Genomic DNA, 14,359 nt, shown 5'->3' with positions numbered 1-14,359 from the left:
CTAATAATCGGACTTGTTGCGTGTGCGCATTTAAATAATTTCAGTGCTTGAATCTGCTGCGTCTATTTCTATTGTATTACAACTGTACCCTTACTTAGTGCGTAGATTTTAAATTCATTGCCTATGTTTTGAATCATAATTATTAAGTATTTATTGTATCTTTTATGGCTGATTTTACCTAGACTTTCAAAAATGGGTATGACATTCGAGTATAAACCATTAATTTTAAAAAGTCCATTTGCTTTTGAAGTATGGGTAAGTGTACATATTTCCAAACATCTGTGTTTCCAAATCACCAATATCGAAAGAAAATCTTTCACAATAAACACGTACATTAGCCATTTAAAAATTATACCTTGATGCATTCTACAAAGCACTTTCTTTACATTGTACACTAACTTTCCTCCAATTAGCACCCAACAATACCGTATGTTGTATTCCACTATTAATGTAATCCATTTATGTATTATATTTCATGGCAGCTTCTAATTTGCACCAATTAAATTAATTGTATCACGATCAGTCGAGTGCATCAAATTATTATTGCAAGAATAATGAATTACTTATCTTTGTCATGCGTGCGATTTTTAAGAATAATGTAATATTAATTAAGAAATAACAACACATTGTTGCAGTAAAATTAAAATACTGATTATTTCGGGAAAATACTGAAAATTAACTGAAAAGCAGGAAACTAAACCTAATTGACACATTAACCAATAGTTGCACCAAAACTACTTAAAAAATATATATAAGCCATGAATCTGTCTGAACTGAATTCTGTAGTACCAACATAAGGCTATAAGTAGTCTCATGAAATTGCAAAAATATTATCAAAATTTTACTCCTTTTCATAAGCATGAACAAGGCTCCTTTGTCACTGAAGTAAAGGTTAAAACTCTACAATAAAACTAAATTAAAAGTAGCAGGTAACTTTTGAGTCATAAGTTACTTATCTTATGTGAGATTTTTGCTCGAAACTTGTTCTGACAAGTATACCTAATAAGATCTTAATTCTTGTTTACTAACGGTGAGTCACAAAGTCACAATGCATACGCTAACATGTCTCGACTTCCCAAGTGGACATGTCGATTTACAGTCGATTTATCGATTTTTATCGATATTTTCTTAATTGATACAGTGATCAAGTAACTTTCTGTTTTGATATCTAGGAACTATCACTTTGTTACTTACAATACAATTAGTTTAGTACCTATCTATTTCATACTCGTTTCTTTGACTAATAATATTGTAGGTAATTTGTTATGATAAGAGATCGTTTATAAACCTGTTTTCCCATTAACGATTTAAGTAGGTACAGTGTACCTAAATAAGAATACCTACATAGTCTGTACTAATATTATAAAAAGGTAAAGTTGTGTTTGTATATTTGTTAAATTGTAAGGGATAATCTCGGGATCTACTGAACCGATTTTAAAAATTATTTTACCAATAGAAAGCTACATTATTGCTGAGTGACATAGGTTAGTTAGTTATATAAAAAACCGAAAAATTCCACGCGGGCGAAGCCTTTGAGACTGTCTGTAAGAGTTAGACTTTATTCTGTTCTATAAAATATTTTGAATCGATATCTGATTTGGATTTGCACCGATGTTTTGAGTCGCCATCCCTAAAATTCAACCCAATTGTACCGTTAAACGGTTTAACATACGCTCGGGCGCGTGCGCACGTGTGAAGTGTATCGGCTTGTGTAACGCTGCGGCGTCTTTCCGTTCTATACATGGCCAGAACGCACCCATAGGAAACTGCTCGTGTATATTTTGGAGTGTCTCTTTGTAAGTCGGTCACTACAAACTATACACGAATTTTGCGTACTGATCGTGTATAGTTTGTATCGTGGATGGATTCCGTCTTCGCTCCAAACTATACTACACCACTTACAGTTGACTAGAGTGTGTTTAGTTTATTTGATTTAATAAAATATGGAATTATATTTAAAATTATTACATTTATTAGATATTATGCTCGTGCTTTGTCCTCGAGATTAGAAATAAGAACTACCTATGTAGATCACGTACGGTGATGCCATTTTTAAATTCATAAATTTTTACATAAAATATTATTATTTTACTGAATCTACATAATATTATTATAATAAATCTAGATTTATAACACTAATGTAAGTGGTTTCTGAAATTAAATTGATTAGGTAGATTTCAAATTAAATAACAATTATTTATTAGTGAGAGTGAATGAAGAAAGTTAAACGTGCATTATTAACTAAAATTGTCGACCGTTCGGTGTAGTGGTTCGAAACGGATAACTGTTCGGATAACTGTTCGGAGGTAGCGGGTTCGATTCCCGCACAGTACAAACATTAATTTGTGTGCATGAACATATTTTGATATTTGTTTGTATTGGACTGGGTGTCTTCTATGTATAATAAGTATGTATTTACAAAAAAAGTATTTAAGTATGTTTATATCCGTTATCTAGTACCCATAGTACAAGCTTTGCTTAGTTTGGGACTAGAAGTGCAGTGTAAAATGTCCAGGGATATTTATTTTTATTTATAAGCTTTTATCTCAAGAACAAAAATCATTTTGACATACATAATTCTTAATTTAAGAGTTATTCAGCCCCAAAACAAATATCTTTTCTATGGCAGAATATGAAACACCAAAAAGCTCTTTATCAAAACAATGGCACGTGTCGAAATTGATTCAATATTTAAAGTAGACACGCAGTTATGAATTAATATGTAATAGAAAGAGAGGTAAATAAGTCAAAATGACGAGCATGCAACTAAGTACTCGCGTATACATTGTAATCGCGAACTTATTACAATACATACATGATTAGTCCGTATGCGTACTGACGATGTATATTTTGGAGTAAGATAATTGACCTAAGTCACTACAAAGTATACGCGAGCAGTACGCAGCGTATGCGTACTGGTCGTGTATAGTTTGGAGGAGCTTAGTAAAAAAAGTCACATCCAAACTATACTCGATTAGTTTCACACCCTTGCGTTCTGGCTATGTATAGAATGGAAAGACGCAACGCTGCGCAACTCCTAAACTGGCGCAGCTTTTGTGACTGTGGTGCCCTAAATACTTCCATGGATATTTTACTGTTGAATTTCTACACGGTTTCTGTGTGGTTTTAAATAATTTACTTTGATACGGCACATCTTAGCACATAACATGCTTACCATTTTGCCAAAATAAAATAACATTTAAGGCTGATTGCACCACCACCACCTCTAGCTCTACAAAAATACTTTATAGATGAAACGAATGGATTAAAGAAAGAGTAAATTCTTTATAAATATTAGTAGACAGATGAATATAATGTTTTAGCTATAACTTTTTTGAAAGAAATAATTTTCTGAGATAAGTCGCAAACAATATGTCATGATGTTTCTTTTATCATAGAACAGTTTTAAAAATACAGTGATATCTGTAGAGACTAAGATAGTATCCACTTGAGACTCGATAAGAAATATTAGAAGACATACGGCAATCTTATTTGCTCTATTTTTGCTGATTAAACTTCAAGAAGCAATCGAAATAACCACTTACTCTATCAACATCTCCAAATTATCGACATCTCCCATTGTGCAAGCTTTAATAATAGCATTTTGTATAATAATGTTGTAAATACTGATCGTCATCATTCTCTCGCAATATTTGACCTTTACTAAAACAGTTTCTCACAAAGCAACTACTATCATATCATCTACTTTAGCGTTTATCAGAGCAATCGCTATCTAAATGGCGAGTCCTTTGTTTCAACACAACGATCGATGGCTTTAAAACTGGATCAATGTGAAGCAAAAAGCGTTGTTTGGAAACCGATTAATCGATTTGTGAATTGAAACTCTCATAAGAAAATATTCCGATTTGCGTTGCTTGGTTTTACCTTGTTAGTTGTTTAGAAACTCCATCATCTATACTAACATTGCGTGAACCATTTGTGCATAGGCAATATATGTTCATTGTAATCAATCAATATTAATCGTGCGCAAGTTTTCTGGGGCACATACATACATAAACAAACGCCAACACAGATTCTATGTTTGTCAATATTAGAAGTTGCATCCCATAAATAATAATAATTGGAGTGATGATGTTTCTAATACAATTGAAATATCTGTTTAACACCATTAATTTTCCAATAAAGATATTTTTAAAACAAAAGAAAACAGAAGCAATGCATTTCTGTTGCAACCGGTTGGAGATCAGAGTGATTAATAACGATATCTTCAATTGCAACCGATTAATTAATATCAATTCATCATCAATTAAAGATTTCAAATTAAGATTCGGGACAGCACCTAATAAGTGATGCAATTACAAATTGTAAAGCATCTACTTCTCGTCCAATTATATCTGAAACTGCAAATCAGAGTAACTTATCTGTTGCATTATACACTAACTTGATTATTGTTGTTCTTGTTGCAGGCCGACCAATCCGTTATTCCGGTTGGTATCACGGAAAAGACCTTGAGAGCAGCTGACTTTGAACACTTTCGCAAGTTGTCACTTACGCAAGTGGGTACCTACGACCCGACCGCTGGACCCGAAGGCCGAGGGACGAGCGCACGTGTGTGATGTGCCGGCAACACCACGCCGACGTGAAGCTCGACATCACCTGATCACGACCAGCGAATGAGGCGACACGATGAAGTTCTCCTCAGGATCGAGCTCGAGTAGCCTCGCCAGCGACTCGCTCTCGAGAAAATCAACACTATGCATCTACACAGAGGTGGATGCGCCCGCCCCGCCGCCGTGCGAAAGGGTAAGTCCACATAAACCTTATTAAACCCAATCGTAACTCCATGGGTGGCTCATAAAATAAGCTCTCATAAGACTAGTCCTCCATAAAAGCTAAGAGTGAAAGTTGGCGATAAGGTTGTAACCTTAAAGACCCAAACAGCTGGGCAATTTGCTTTCGATTTTTCACGAGCGGGTATAGTACATTAACTTTCAATTTCGTACAACGATAATAATAATATCACATTAACAAAAACAATGCAAAAAGCCGCACGTCCGGGATGGAGAGCTCGTTGTTGAGAGAAAGTGGCATGGCATCTGCCGCGGCTCCACCAGCTCGAAAATATTCGGCAACACCTTGAATATTTATTTTTTCGCCACCCGTTCGTCTTATATGGTCATAGCCATAAATACTCATTTACATTTCCAAGCTGCCTGGCCTTTAGCCTTGCTACGTTTGCTGTTGAAATCCTCGACTGTCCGATTCTGAACTACTCGATGCCCTGGCTTAAACAGTTACATTACATAAACCTGCGAGAATTCTTGCTTAAAATAGATTCCGTCGGTATTCAAGTTTATTTTGTTTCGAATGTAATTGCGTGAGCATTGTTGGTCATCGCAATGTTGAATTATTAAATTACTCATAATTCTTATTCAATTTATCGACCTTCAATGGTTTAATAGGGTTCTTTGATAATTGAAGACCTTCTGGTTTATAATAAAGTATTGAGTCACAACATCCATGAAATACGACAATAAGAAGATTTGGGTTTTGATTAATGATAGCAAAGTCCTCGTGCAGCAAATGTTGCTTGTTGATCAACCAAAGAATGCCTATTGCGAGAATCCTTCCTCATGTCGTCATACTTGAAGGCTTTGTTAAATGCTTTATTTAGCATTGTCTTAAATATCTTATTGCACTTTCACGATCTCATGTGTTTAGGCAACATTGATATTTCACTTTCAACATTAGCGTCAGCCAGTCGGTCAATGACAAATAGCATGTAGATAATTTGTGTGGTCTACAAATGTAAAAGTGATTTAGAGAACGGTATCTGACTTAATCATTCAAGTCTTACCGAGAGTCGATTATGATTCCTCATAGATATCTCTAGTTTATTCGTTAGATTACATTACAATGCCGCCTACGTGCTTATCTTGTATCGTTCGGGCGTAACTCGGTGGACAAAAATTCTGTTACGGCACCGCGAATAACTTTCGCTGGGCGTAGGTGCTCAATCAACGGATCCGAGATTTAATTCTTGCTTCTATTGTTCAGGTGGCCGGAGCTAATGAACTTTTACCAACGCATATTAGATATGAAAGTAACTTAATGTTGCCAATTCAGAAAACAGATTGATTGTTACGGACAAAATTTTGTAACAGATAAGCGCACATTTGTTTTGTTGTTACGCAAGTTTGCTTAGCTGTCAATTGTTATTTTGTCAGTTATTGTAAATGAATGTTAGTGAAATTTAATAGCCTTATAAGCAGCATTGCTGTTAAAGCTGACGATAAAAGCAAACCTTTTACCGACTTTCTCACAAACAAAATTGATTCTCTCTCTCTGATTGTGTGTAATACGTTCTTAGATGTTTACTGCAGCTGTAAATCATTGTTGTTGTTCGGAGTATTACAATGCAGCATCGTACATGCATGCATGCATTCTCGACTGAGCACAAAAGGAGTCGCGTCATGCTCTCGTATTTCAAACTAGAAGTTAAAAATCCAATTTGAGTTAAGGAGCTTTCGTCACGGCGACCTCGGAACCGTTCCGCTTGTTTATCGGAGTGTATATTTACGCTCCTTTTATTTTATAGTAATCTGATACGAATTCGTTTGCCGCCACATTGCGGTTAGGGCTAGCTTTATACCGCATTGGATTAGCACCATTGTTTGTAAAACGTGCGGCTCCGTCAACAAACTGTGCGCACGCACATTGATTTGCTGAACGCGCGATAACGTTATCGCAGCGATAATTCCGTTATTCCAAATCTCAACACCTGATAAGGAAATTATTTGCAGAACTTTCGCGAAACGAGAGTTTCTACGATAACAGATTTTAATTCCAATTCGATTATCTGGGATGATTTTGCTGTGGACTTCATAAACGAGTTATTGTTATGATTGCCCAGGGGCATACCAACCGCAATAACAGAAATAGACGTTACTGGCAGTAACATTGGAAGTAAGTAGATAATTCCCTTAAATGATCGACTTGGTGCTGGAATCCTCGCACCTGCCTAGACAGGAATGTTAGCATTCCACATTGTAATCTCTAATTCCATCCAACTATCTGGCCATTATTTTAATAAGCTTTTCAGTGGTAATAATACACTGCGGGCTTGCGTGATGGTCCTTGGCGGAACGTGTATATCCGCACGATTCTTTTTCTAGCGAGATCATAACATCTCTCAACGAGCTACAAAGAGCATATCGTACGAAAATTCTTAGAAGTGTGCAATTTTCTCCGTCATTGTTTGACGTTCCCATGGATTTGTGTGCCTTTTTGTCTTATCTGTTGAGTTTAGATGGCCGTTAATAATGTTAGGACTGTTTGTATGTGAAATATGAGTTACTAGTGTTATTGTTGTAGCATAATTTTCTCTTTGTTGGTGCGATTTATCAATACTTTCATCTCGTGACCTCGCTATAGTTCATTACACAGCGTTTGTCTCGACGCGTGCGCGTGCGCTGTATGTTGTGGTTTGTCCACGCCGTTTGTGATTATACTTTCTCTGTCTATTTCGATGCGACCATCGTTATTTATGGTTATTTCTTTTGCAATCGTGAGAGTAATTAAACTAACCGCATTGTTCACAAGAAGGTCGTCAATAATTACATGTTTTTTGAAGCAACGTTCACATGGATGGCTGATATGGGTGATTTTACACGTAATTCCATTATTCATGACGGCATTGAGAATCGATAGGACATAATTAAGTAGGTACTTAACTTAACCAAGAGATTGTAAAATAGCTAATAACTTGTTCTTCTTATAAATTAGATTTTTCTTTAATTTGTTGTTCAATTTTCACCCACATTTTGGTACAACATGCACATTTAAATGGTTAGTTACGTTCTACATAAATACCGGTACAAGCTAGGCCATCGCATGTGTTCCTATTCCTATACAGCACAATGCCGACAATACATTACTGTTCTTGTAAGGAAATGCATGCAACAACCATTGATATAATGTTGCAGTTCTGATTCTACACCGACAGCCTTGGTATTGTCTGCCATTTTAGTATGTCTTGTTTTGGTGTAAGGCGTTTATTGTATACTAGCGGCCGCCCGCGACTTTGTACGCGTAGATCCCGTTGTACCCCCTTAGGGGTTGAATTTTGCAAAATCCCGTCTTAGTGAGCACCTACGTTCTAATCTAAAAGGAACCCCCATGCAAAATTTGGGGCTGCTGGAAAACTAGTAGTTTCTGAGAATTCGTGATGAGTAAGTGAGTCAGTCAGTCAATCAGTCAGTGACCTTTCGCTTTTATAGATAGAGATAACTGAAAATGTTCCCTAACAATGTTTTTTAGTTACGAAATAGCTTATTATGACATCAATTTAATAATAAATCAACAAAGAAAAACATTATTTTCAAAATCATCATCTTTAACATTAAAAGTTGCGTGATTTTCAAAAGATTTTGCAACTTTCTTCAAATAAATAATCTATAGACTATAATGGCGATCAGATGTTTTAAAAAACACTATAATATTTATAACTCTAATTTGCATATGAAGACATGGGCATTATATTAGTGCTATAATTTGCCTTTAATTGGCAGTTGTATTTTATGGCGGAGAGGTGTTTATCGTTATATTTACAACTGAATTAGTGCTGTAGAAAGCACTCGGATATTACAGAATCGTGACAGAACTCTCTCTTAGATACATATTGGTTAACGTTTGCAATATTGGTCCATATTATAGGGCTGTAAATTATTTGAAACGACCATGTTTGTTAATATTAAATACCAATGTAGTATTGAAGATGGATGTCCCGTTTTTATTCGTATTCATTATTTAATTTCTCACCCTTAGATGAATTACCAAATTAAGCTTATTTTAACTAAAACTTCACAGAAATTGTTTATTGGGTATTGACTTTTATCAATTTTTAGTTTCAGCAGAAAAAGTTACTTATTTACATTTTTTCATACTTACCTATGTGGGGATGATTTGTTAAAATACATATGTCATGGTGTTGTCTTTTTTTATACATAATTGAACATACAGTAACTTATAGTAGCGTAGGTACAACTAGGTAAGAAAGATGTGTGAAGGTAGAGCTCCTCACTTATGTACTTAGCTTGGAATTCAAATATTCCCTGACTATTCCCTCAGTCATCTGGCACTTGTTACATAGTTGCCACTCAAAAAAAAGGTAAAAAATACAAACTGAAGTGGCGGGTTAGTAGTCGATTTGCACGAAATTCGTTCGCACGAATGTGCGAATCGTCCCTTCTCAATAAAAATATTACTCTTTTAGAGTAGGCTTTTTGTCCGGATGTATAAAAAACGCGTGCGAATCGACTCTTTTTTGAACTAGTAGTATGCGTCCATCTGCCGCCATTCACTATAACTATGTTGGCGGCGTGCTCAGATGCCCTCAATGTGCGAGAGGGTTTGCATCGTAAATAGGCTACGTAAGCCATCTTCGGGCACACCAGCGCCGCCAAGACAGCTAGGAGTCGGAGTGGTCGCCATGGCCGAAATCGGTTAGATGGATCATCATCATCATCAGTAGGTATGCGATTACTAGTTCTCGAAGGAGTTGATTCACACGCGAATTGGCAACCCTACTCAAGAAATAGCGGACCAATCTCAAGCGATTTCACACAAATTTGCATGTGTTCAATTCTGCATGCGGCCTAATAAAGCTGATGGTATGGGCGCCATCGTGCGGTGTAACGTCCATTCCATCTCATTTTCCGCTTGGCGAAGCGGATTTGTCCGGTTCTAGTGATAGCGGATCCATTAGCGGAGAGGTAGCGGAGAGCTTGTTTGAAACTTACAGATTTTTCGATACATGTATCCTACAGGGTGAAATTGAAATCGTTGTCATTCTTTTAAAATAAGACTCTACTCATGATATACATATTCATAGTATCTACAATACTACATTCTCCAATTAAAAGACAAATCCAACCAGATGTTTTGTCTTCATTGTTCTATTTATTTATTTCAGTGTGCATTATAAAGAGTTTAAACGATATTGTACAATCAACAGCACATTACAGCGTTTATTGCAAAATAACACCGATTCCATCGAAATAAGATGACACAGGGCTTAGCTTGATGTGCTGTCGTCTGTACAAGGTTTTAATTATTGCCATTTTAACTCATTAGATTTGAATTTACTCGTTTTTACACATACCAAGTTTTTCAAAAGGTAATTTCTTATTACGCGGCGCGAAACGCGAACGGAGTTGCGGGCAAATTATGTTAGGTACCTAACATATTCTAACTTTTCTCACCTTTTTCATAATAATTTGACAATTGAAAGACAACAAGTGGTTCTAATAACAATCATTTAAATCAATTATACGGTTCGGCGTGCAATAAATTGGGGATTAAATCCAATACACGACCTCCTTTCTTTAATTAATTGTCGTCACTTTCTACAAATTTGTTATTTTTGGCTTTTTAACTGTTTTAGAGATATTTTGTGTTATCGTTTCAGCCAAATGACGTCCACTGCTGGACAAAGGCCTGGCTGAAAACATTGAATTTTCGGATAGATCCAATTAATTCTGTAAACTATTACTTATACCGTTGGAAAGAGCTCGTGAAGCACTTTCAGGATCACTAACCAGTTTTTCGATATCTTGTATAGTTTAGAAATAATCGCGTGAGATCACTTATCGTTTCCACCCTGTATAACAGTATTCCATAAAAGCTTTATTAATGAGATAATAATCTCGTTAACGTTTTGAAAGCCGTATTACACGTCTTATAGCAATGAACTCATAATTATAACATGACCACGCGTATAATACGTTAATTACTTTTGCGAACTCAAAAATAACGGGTTGCCACAAGATAAGTAACACTAAATAAGTAACTTAATTTTTAAATTTTTAGTCAACCATTAGCAAGAAATGTAGAGTTCTTGTTTTCCCTTTCATTTCCATGAATAAGTTACGCCATACTTTTTAGAGGCAATAATGAAGTATTTTTCTCCCCAGAACATTATAAACAGAGACAGTTTTTTTTATTCTTAAAATAAGCATGTTTGAGAGAGATATCAGACTCTGATTGTAATATTTGTACCTACCTACAGTCACTCACGCAACACAATATGGTCGGTTTTCAATGCATATATTTTCAGGCTCTTAATCTGAAAAGTACTCAAAACTCGATTCAAAATCAATTCAAGCGTAAACTCGTACTTGAGTGTAATTTCATAAAAGTCATATCTTCATAGAACTCAATCCAAAATCAACTGCTAAGTCCGGCTAAAAGTCGGAATCACAAGTTATTTATTGTCGTGTGTTGTAGAGAACAGTCGGTTCTCTAAGCACGTACAAAACTCACATTATTTCGTCGCAAAAGGGTCACCACGACTAGTAACTTATTAACCTGGTTACTAAGTGAAAATTCGTGATAACGGTATAGTATACAAACCGTTCTGGAACAAAGCCGACGCGACACTGCGCTTGCGCTTTCCAATTTTAATTTCGACTTAAATGATTCTTTCCGTATTCGATTTTTGAATGAGAAGTAGCTTTATCTTTTGTGACAACTGTCAATGAAGATAAATGTTTCAAGTGAACGCCTAGGCTTCATGGCTCAGTGGTAAGAGAGAGACCCTTCGTTTCGATGGTTCTGTGTTCAAATTAAATTGGGTAAAAATTCACGAATAATAGAATTCCTATATTGCATGCATGCGCAGGGTCACACTTACCTAGATACTAGATAGGTACACAGAATATTTAAATATAGTAAAGCAGGCTATAATATTGCAAGGTTGGTAGGTTTATGAGCAGATAAACTGATGAATGTAATGATTTACTTTATAGATTGACAAAACATAGATCCAGCTAATAAACTTAGTTTTGCTTATTTGCAGTGTGTTTCGTGTACCTAATAAATAAACAACAAAAACTAGAAATAGCACAATTTAGGAAACATCTTAAGCTTAATTGACAGATTTCGTCAGTACTCCGTGATGCGAGTCAGTCACGATCGCCGCATATTTGTCTCGTTACTTCACCCACAATTATTTTAATGGCGTCACTTTACGATTACTTTTTACACATCAAAAACACGTTAAATCGAGTTCCTATTAAAAAACTTACGAACGGTTTAAAAACACTAGCCAAATAGTCTAAATAATTTGTTTTTTGGCTTGCGGCTAAACCAGTATCAAAATTGTGTTTAAAACTCGATTCAGTCTCAATCACAGATTCAGAAACTATGATTAAGTTTAAATTGTTTTTTATTTGAGCATCCTTAATACACTGGTCATAATGGAATTCGTGTTAATGTTTACAAAATAACTGTCTTTAATTAAGAACTACACTGTAGTGTGTTATGGTATGTCTTCGAAACATAGGAGTATCTGCTAGATATGTAACTGCATAAAAATGAGTGTATAGGTAATAAAGAAAAGCTTGCTAAAAAATTGTTTACACAATTTTGCATCTTGAGAAACTGTTCTGTCAGAAATAAACCAAGTTTTGTCAGACTAAAGAAAGCCTGGAGAAACTTGATTAATAAAGCGTCTGACGATGCCAGTGTCATACCATGATTTGTATGTATCGCCCCGTTTTACATTTATCAAACAATTTTAATAGTTGTCGCTTTATGTTGAGAAATTTTACTTGCGTCGATGGTAGAGTCGTTTGTAGTGAGAACTTTATGATAAATAATGATAATCATAGTTACTGTTTTGAATCTTGACAGTTTTGTTTTTAACACTGATAAATCTCCACCTAGTTAATAATTAATTAAGACAGCAAATGGGTGTGTCTATAATAATTATGTTCCTTTGTTTGTTAGTATTTTACGAATTGGTAGAGTTTTAATGGACTGGAGAAAAATAGGTAACTACCTATCATTTGACGTTAAAAATGAATGGGATGAGAACTGGTGTGTGAAATCCAGTATTTATGAAGTTCAGTCAAATCTAGTATTACTAAAACTAGTGTATTTGATCGCAAGACGTAATAACTTGTTCTGTACATTCAAACGGGCAAAACCACGGTAGGAGATAGTATCTTAATACTTAAGTACACGTGTTCCCTTCTCACGCATACTAAAACAAGTTCAATAGACTAATAAACAAAATTATAGGTCCCTTTAATGTAATATAATGATAAATGACCAATCATTAGGGTCTCGCTTTCGCAACGAGATGTTTGTATCATCCCATTATTATAATGTAACATCGAACACAAGGCAAAGGCAATAGGCATTGAGCAAGCAATAAATGGTGCAATTTCTACGAGTGACACAACAGATTATGAGATCGCAGCTTCTGCTTATGTCATTAGTATGCGCGTGCGCTTTAGTACACGCAGTCGTAATGGAAATTCAAAGCCCTTAAAGGTTTTTTAATAACCCCATTAAGAGTAGATGTATTTTTTCTTCTTCTATCGTTTGTGTTGAGGCCTTCAGCACTGGTACACTGATATGGCTCTCATCATCATCAACAGCCCTTTACAGTCCACTGCTGGACTATGAGCCTCCTCCACTATAGTGGAGGGTTTTGCCAAAATCTCCACGCTTGGCAGGCGGGTTGGAGATCGCAGTTTAAAAGATTGATGTTTTTCAGAGAGCGCTGCTGCCCATTCTCTGTTTGATGTGTAGTCCCTAAGTCGCCTCTTACGACACCCGCGGGAAGAGTAGGGGTTGGTGACAAATGTATTCTACTCTGCCGTCACCACACGGCAACTATATGATATGGCTCTATGACGAAACAAATCTCAAACTATTCGTAATGTGCTTTCCAAAATACAGATTCGTTTTAGCAATTTAACAACCTCGCAGTACGTTTCCTGATTCCTCCTTTCCCAATCTAGAGTTCCAGACTCTTTTTGGAGAGGAGGTGGTCTCTACCAAAAGTTTAATTTCTTCATCATTTTGTATCCCATATGGTAATCTACGAGTCTATTTGTAAGTTGGTACTATTTTGGATTAAAACACAAACTTTATTACTTTCCTTGAATACTAGCTGGAGATTGATGTTGCACATAAATGTATTCCTTTATTCCATTAAATTTTGGTCTCCTACCTCCACCATACCTCTTGTTCTTCTCACCTCACTTATTCAAAAAACTGCAGCTTCATAGTGTGAGAACTCAATTTTGTAAATTAGCTCGTTACTCAGGTGAGAAGTAACCATTTAATAACTAAGAGCCGTACTTAATTACAGTAATTAGTAGGTATTGAGCCAGAATACTGTTGGCAGACTGTGTCAATGTCACATCTGGCAATTTTAGACTTGGTCGAGTGTGAGTGTATGACACGCTGACACCCGCCTGTATACTGTAAAGTTGATGAAGACTTTGACACACTCTGGCATCAATATAAATGGGTATTTATTAAGATTTATATTTTAGCTCTAATGAAAAGGAGAACCTACAATAGACGGTACGCAATTTGTCAC

General features: G+C 35.8%; 1 protein-coding gene across 4 annotated transcripts in view; it reads left to right on the top strand.

Moving 5' to 3' along the window:
• The window catches only part of LOC135079857 (general transcriptional corepressor trfA-like), a 67,096-nt gene that overhangs the window by 25,272 nt on the left and 27,465 nt on the right, over nt 1-14,359 (top strand). For all 4 annotated transcript variants that reach the window (XM_063974473.1, XM_063974489.1, XM_063974498.1 and 1 more), the window contains exon 2: nt 4,428-4,764. In XM_063974473.1, coding sequence (XP_063830543.1) covers nt 4,648-4,764 — 117 coding nt within the window. In that variant the 5' untranslated portion in view covers nt 4,428-4,647. The remainder of the gene's footprint in view (nt 1-4,427; nt 4,765-14,359) is intronic.

Source organism: Ostrinia nubilalis, chromosome 2, assembly GCF_963855985.1.
Source record: "Ostrinia nubilalis chromosome 2, ilOstNubi1.1, whole genome shotgun sequence".
Classification (NCBI taxonomy): Eukaryota; Metazoa; Arthropoda; class Insecta; order Lepidoptera; family Crambidae; genus Ostrinia; species Ostrinia nubilalis.
The sequence above is the reverse complement of the archived record's forward strand: the minus strand, read 5'-3'. Positions and strand labels throughout refer to the sequence as shown.